Below are 7,060 nucleotides of genomic sequence, written 5' to 3'. Positions count from 1 at the left end.
TCCTGACAGATAAACAAATACCTTATAGAGGAAGAAGAATGGATAAATGTGCTTATAATGTTATAGCCATCTGTGACTTTAATATGATTTTTACATATGTTATAGCTGAATGGGAAGGGGTGGCACATGATTCAAGGGTCCTTATGAATGCTGAGCTTGATTCAACAAAGAAATTTCTATTGCCTCCTCTTGGTAATATATATATATATATATATATATATATATATATGTGTGTGTGTGTGTGTGTGTGTGTGTGTGTGTGTGTGTGTGTGTGCCATATAGCTTGGTAAAATTATAACTTAAAATTTTACTAAAATGTCATTTGTTTTTATGTAGATAAATATTATCTAGTTGATGCTGCTTACACTCACATAAGAGGATTTATGGCATCATACCGTAATTTATTTGAATTAAATGGAATAATTTTATTTTTATTTAATAAAAAATAATTTCTTTATAATGTAAAATATTTCCAAACAGAAAATAAAGGTAAATGTGTCAAATTAACATATTTCAAACATTTCAAATATTTGTTAACAAACAGATCGTTTCAAATTCAGTACTTAATTTTCAAACTTCAGCCATAATTACCAAACAAGTTTTTCGACTTCAGATTTCAGATTCAGGTTTCAGCTTCAGGTTTCAGATTTAGGCTTTAGACTTCAAATTTAACAAACGGGCCTTCCTCTGATAGCATGGCGTTGTCAATGCTATTGTCCGGTAAGTTAGAGATACACCACTTAGTGCGGCCCTTACTGTGGGGCCCACCTTGATATATGTATTCTATATTCATGTTGTCTATACATTTTGCTACATTATTTCATAACATTAGTCTAAAAATGAAGTATATTTAATTCTTGGGTAGACCATAAAATAAAAAATAGTAGTTATTGATTGTTAATGTTAGATCAAGCTAATGTTGGATTTTTATCTAAGTTTATGTGACCTTATCGTAAGGTTAGGATGGCAAATAAACATTAAAGAAACATTACGGTGGATCCTGGAAAGTTTTCAGCATTCCAGAGTAACTCTTTCTTTTACAGTATGTTCACTTCCTTATTTCTTGTTAGCTTGTTAGTACAACTAGTGTCTGTTCACACTTCACTGTTAGCCACCCCCACTGGTAAATCGATACCAATGGTGTGGTTCCCTTGAGATATCGATATCTTCATTTTGGACAGGGTTTAGCTAGAGACGCGTTGGTGCTACATCGGCTCTTAAATCATTTATGTGTTTTATCCAAACTATTTATTCATTTATTACATAAATGAGGCCGAGCAAAATCTCATGTAGAACATACCACGATAAAACAATATTGATTGAATTGCCAATCATTAAAAACCTTCTAAGGATACTATAATGATTATTTTACATCCAACTTGTAGATCAGGTCACATCGACCTCGGTTAATGCAACCCCAGAAGTTTTTAAAGGTGAGAGTTCAATCAACATTGTGTGGCCCACTTGAGATTTTGATCTACCTCAGTTTTGGCTTCTCACCGTAAAATTATCTAGAAAAATGAATGGACGGCATGGATGAGACACATACATCATGTTCGGGTCCACGTAGCACTGACAGGGGTGAGTAGCCAATCCTTTCCCTTCATTTTTGGGTTCGCCCTAAAATAATCCGGCAAAACGTAGTGATGGCCTGGAAATAGATTACATACATTAGTACGGGCCTCATACTTCGGGCCATACCTAATACGCTCCCGTCCCATTTGCTTTGCATGTGGCACGTGTTTGAAACTGGACCATTTATCTAGATGCCCATATAAATTAGGGATGCCCAGGAATCACACCTGTCGGTTAATCCTAGCCACAGATCAGATAAGTTTTGAAGATTACAATCGAGATGTTAGAAGAAACGCCACCAATTGTTAACATTCAAACCACAAAATGTTTCAATCCACGGCTAAAATCATCTGCCAATTTGTCATTTTTAACAAGTGGTCCATCCATATCATGATGGAGCAAAATGAACGGTGCAGATCTAGTATAGAAGTGTCACATAAACTGAAATTGAGTGCCTCATAAACTCAGTATTCTTACAAATGACGTCTCACACGCAACAAGTGGGCCTCCACCATTTAATCCGTACAAGAAGGTTGGCCCACCATTATTAACACGTGCCAAACCTTAGAAAATGTCGAACTAGCTGGATGTCTCACGTGCATACAACATGAAGCAGCATTTGAGTTTCATACTCTCGCATGTATCTTTTCCATTTCTCCATAAATCTGAACATTGGCATAGAAGCATCCTACATGCGTACGTCTCCCCTCTCAGTACGGTTCCCTTTCTCTTCCTGAAGAAGTGGGACCAAGTTTACCAAATCCAACCCAAATCAACGTCGTACAACAAACCTCAAGAGGCAATCTCCACCGTCCATTTCCCAACCAACCTATATTTAAACTCCTCACTCCCTCCAACTCTTCTACTCCCATTCCTCCCGCAGCATCTCTCCTTCTGCAGAGAGAGATCTCGTACTACAGCAGCCATGTCTCTAATCGTCGAGAAGACCTCCACCGGCCGCGAGTACAAGGTCAAGGACATGTCGCAGGCGGACTTCGGCCGCCTCGAGCTCGATCTAGCTGAGGTCGAGATGCCTGGTCTCATGTCCTGCCGAACCGAATTCGGCCCATCTCAGCCGTTCAAGGGCGCCCGCATCACCGGCTCCCTCCACATGACGATCCAGACCGCTGTTCTCATCGAAACCCTAACCGCCCTCGGCGCTGATGTCCGCTGGTGCTCCTGCAACATCTTCTCCACGCAGGACCACGCTGCCGCGGCCATCGCCCGCGACAGCGCTGCTGTTTTCGCCTGGAAGGGTGAGACTCTTCAGGAGTACTGGTGGTGCACCGAGCGGGCCCTCGACTGGGGCCCGGACGGTGGACCCGATCTCATCGTCGACGATGGCGGCGATGCGACCCTGCTGATTCATGAGGGGGTGAAGGCCGAGGAGGAGTTTGAGAAGTCCGGTAAGGTGCCGGATCCGACATCGACGGACAATGCCGAGTTTCAGATCGTCCTGACGATTATAAAGGAAGGTTTGAAGGTCGATCCTAAGCGATTCCATAAGATGAAGGAGAGATTGGTCGGGGTTTCGGAGGAGACGACGACCGGTGTTAAGAGGCTATATCAGATGCAGATGAACGGGACGCTGCTCTTCCCTGCAATCAATGTCAACGATTCCGTCACCAAGAGCAAGGTATAGCTTCTAATCTAGGTTTAAAACATAGATCTAGAGATTTCTTGTGTTTTGATTCATATCTAAGGTTTTTTGCCATCGATCTGGGGCTTTCGGTATTTTGCTTTAGATCTAATGTTTTTTCCATCTCAGGTCTCATAGATCAATTGCGATCTCAATGATCAAGGGTTTTTTGTAAGATTTGATTTAGATCTAGAGTTTTCAGGGCTTTATTTCCATTCACGAGCCTCTGTTTGATCGGTTTTAGATAATTGCAAAGCAATGCTGGTGCCTGATCAGGATGACGGTATTGGATTTAGATCTAGGGGATTTTAAGAGTTTTAATTTTGATGTGTATTTTCAAGTCTCTCTTTTCATTGTAAAGTCCTCATTAATTTTGAGCTTATTGCCCTTTTCCCGTTTTTGATCTGGTTAGTCGAGCCATGCTGTTGTTTGATTCAGATGTCTGTTTTGAATTTTGCTTGTTGATGCCATGTCAGTGAATTTAGCTTAACTTCGGATTAGATTAGCAGGTTAGAGTTTCTTCAGGTTGTATAGATCTGACAGCATGATGCGTGATTTGTTGTTCTTGTGATTATTGCCTTTTTAATTTTTAGAGCTGGTTAATCAAGCAATTATGTTGTCTGATTCAGATATCTGTGTTGAATTTTAACTGTTGATATTGAATTAGTGATTTTAGCTTAATTACTGATTAAATGAAAAGGTTAGATATTCAGATTGAGGAAATCTAGCATCGCAACGATGATATTTTAGAACGTGTATCTCGATCTGATTTGTAGAAGGGCAACTGCATTTTTCATGATTTGGATCTAAAGCTACTGCTATTGAATTCCCAATATGTAGCATCATGTTTACCAATTTCTTGTACTGTATTTAGATGCCACTCTACTAATTTACAATGGATTAATTCAATGGAGTGCAATGGCCAAAGCGTAGCCAGCCCCACTCTGTTAATGACAATAGATTAGTCCTCTTATTGAACTTAGGATTGCTTCAGATCCAATTTGAAACACATGGAATTGCGTTGAATGGTTAGGACGCCATCTTTTTTGAATTAAAATATGCCTGCCCCACTTTAGTCTTTTCTGCCATTTTCAGTTGGATTATTGCAATTTAGTTCAATTGAGAATCCAAATGCACAATACAAAATGAAATTTTTTTTTGAGTGTAAATGCGCAAACCGTTTTATAATTTCTGATGTTTTGTGCTGCAGTTTGATAACCTGTACGGATGCCGCCACTCTCTTCCTGATGGACTGATGAGGGCCACTGATGTCATGATCGCTGGCAAGGTTGCACTCGTTTGTGGTTACGGAGATGTTGGCAAGGGCTGCGCAGCCGCCCTCAAGCAGGCAGGTGCCCGTGTCATCGTGACAGAGATCGATCCCATCTGTGCCCTCCAGGCCTTGATGGAAGGTCTCCAGGTATTGCCACTCGAGGATGTCGTCTCTTTAGCTGACATTTTTGTGACGACAACCGGGAACAAGGACATCATCATGGTGGACCACATGAGGAAGATGAAGAACAATGCCATCGTGTGTAACATTGGACACTTTGACAATGAGATTGACATGCTAGGTCTAGAAAATTACCCGGGTGTGAAGCGGATCACAATCAAGCCGCAGACGGACCGGTGGGTCTTCCCTGACACCAACACTGGCATCATCGTTCTTGCCGAGGGACGCCTCATGAACCTTGGGTGTGCCACTGGGCACCCCAGCTTTGTCATGTCCTGCTCCTTCACCAATCAGGTAAAGAAAGTGGAAAGAACATAGGATTGTTGCTATGCCTTGTGTGCATACATCTTTACAATACATTCGGTTTGGTCAAAATTGGTACCGTTGATTGGGTGGATCGTCATAAGTGCGGTCACCGGCCCAAAATCAAGGTGATTTGTTCATGGTTGCCTTATGATCATGACCTGCAAATAGGTGTGGCCGATGTTCAATCATCAAAATTCACAAGATTAGACTGCTGCGATTGCCCGACCATTACCAATTATGTGATGGGTCTCTGCGTGCATGGTCTGGGTTGCAATGCAGGGAACTCCACGAGAAGTGAGTAGCAAACTTGCTGGTCTGTGTGTAGACATGTACACGAGATTGGAGCTTCTTATTGATTCCCATTGGGTAGATGTCATGCCTCAAAAATGAAGACTGATATGATGATAAGGTGGGGCACATGTAATACAGAATATTGACTCATCAGTCATCTGTTTTGTAAATGTGTGGCCGCCTCATGATCAGGTTGGCCTGATTTGAGATATGCACTGAAACAGCGGGGATCACTAGACGAGAGGCTCCAATCTCCCACATGTGTCTTGTTTCCATGCATGGGGATCACGTGATGAGAAGATCTAATCTCGCGCTTGTGCTTCGTTTCTACGTTTCTGAAGCGACAGAGTGCACTCAAGTGACTTCACTTAGCATTTCTTTATAATCTGACAAAGAATGAATGATAACAGGACCTACCATGATAAGAAGAAACGTGAAAGAAAAAAAAATCTCTGTAGGAAGAATGTAGGCTTATAAATTTTATTTTATTTGAAATGTGAAATATGATCAGGACCACTGCAGATGGGTCTCCATCCTTTCTATGGAGATGTTAACTCACTTGGAAATCTGCGCAGGTGATTGCACAAATCGAATTGTGGAAGGAGAAGGGGACAGGCAAATACGAGAAGAAGGTTTATGTGCTGCCGAAGCATCTGGATGAGAAGGTGGCAGCACTTCACCTTGGCAAGCTTGGTGCCAAGCTAACCAAGCTCACGCCCGATCAGGCGGAGTACATCAGTGTACCCGTCGAGGGCCCTTACAAGCCTGCTCACTACAGGTACTAGGAAGAAAAAGACAAATGGTGATTTTGTTTTCTGTTTCCGATTTCAGTTCGTTTTCCTTTTTCAAATGAAGTTTATTTTGGGAGAGTTTTGATTTGATGACAACCGTCCGACCAACGGGGAGCTGGGGAAAGCGGCTTTTTCAATAAGATTAGAAGGGATTGGGGAAGGGGGAGTGATATTGTAATCAGGTGATGCTTGGGTTTGGAGCTGCATCTCAGCATAGCAAGAATTGTGGTATTAGAACCGGTTGGGGGAGTTCAATTTGAAATTATCCTTGTAATCTCTTATCCCATCAGCGTTTTTATTACAATTATCTTTTTTTTTTTTTCACTTAAAGAAGATAAATTTCAGGAACTGGTTTGCTCTACAAGTCCGCATTGTGTTGTCTCTCCTGTTAAATTAAGCCATCTTTCCAAAATAATGGCTGTTATCTTATCTTACACAGCCGCTACTACACGCGGTATTTTATTAGTAATGGGACTTGATCCCATTACCCTTTGCCTGCCATTGATCCCAAATATCCGGCTGATTCAACACTCCTGTGGGCCACCCCATAGGGACATATACCTAAACCTTTAAGCTTGTGTGTTATGGCCCACTTGAGTTTGGTGCAGTCTGCATGAGTTTTTTGATCGTCATGGTGTAGGGGTTCCAGCCTGAATGATAGGCAGCCTACCTGATGAATGGGTGCGATCTTGGGAGTGTGTTTCTTAAAAACATGATGTCATTGCATTGTAAAACAAAATATGATGCTTACTATTTTTTGATCCATTTTCCCTCTTTCTCATAAGATGATAGCATGGCGGAGTTCCCTGTTCGTTTCAAAACATGGGACTTCCCTTCTGGAACCTGAACTGTCAGGACTAGATTTCGGTACTTGGCGTGTACAGATTTACATAATGACTTATACACTAAGTGTACTTAAATTATTTGATATGCTTCATAAAATTTGCCTAACTAGTAATACTACCATATATTTAAGTTCCATTCATACTCAACCACATTTCATGA

General features: G+C 41.4%; 1 protein-coding gene across 1 annotated transcript; it reads left to right on the top strand.

The window, feature by feature from the left end:
* The first annotated feature begins 2,374 nt into the window (after positions 1-2,374).
* Positions 2,375-6,371, top strand: LOC131239620 (adenosylhomocysteinase). Its single transcript, XM_058237412.1, has 3 exons — positions 2,375-3,211; positions 4,425-4,961; positions 5,840-6,371. Exons 1-3 carry the CDS (start codon positions 2,501-2,503, stop codon positions 6,047-6,049), a joined length of 1,458 nt encoding a protein of 485 aa, XP_058093395.1. The 5' UTR covers positions 2,375-2,500; the 3' UTR covers positions 6,050-6,371.
* The last annotated feature ends 689 nt before the right edge of the window (positions 6,372-7,060 follow it).

This window comes from Magnolia sinica, chromosome 3 (genome assembly GCF_029962835.1).
Source record: "Magnolia sinica isolate HGM2019 chromosome 3, MsV1, whole genome shotgun sequence".
NCBI classification, from domain to species: domain Eukaryota; kingdom Viridiplantae; phylum Streptophyta; class Magnoliopsida; order Magnoliales; family Magnoliaceae; genus Magnolia; species Magnolia sinica.
This window is presented reverse-complemented; position numbering and strand designations above follow the sequence as displayed.

Bases quoted from the DNA above. Each gene is read 5' to 3' on its own strand.
- LOC131239620 (XM_058237412.1), top strand. From the start codon at position 2,501: ATGTCTCTAATCGTCGAGAAGACCTCCACCGGCCGCGAGTACAAGGTC. The intron at 3,212-4,424 runs GTATAGCTTCTA...TTTGTGCTGCAG, and splicing joins ATTCCGTCACCAAGAGCAAG to TTTGATAACCTGTACGGATG. The intron at 4,962-5,839 runs GTAAAGAAAGTG...AAATCTGCGCAG, and splicing joins CCTGCTCCTTCACCAATCAG to GTGATTGCACAAATCGAATT.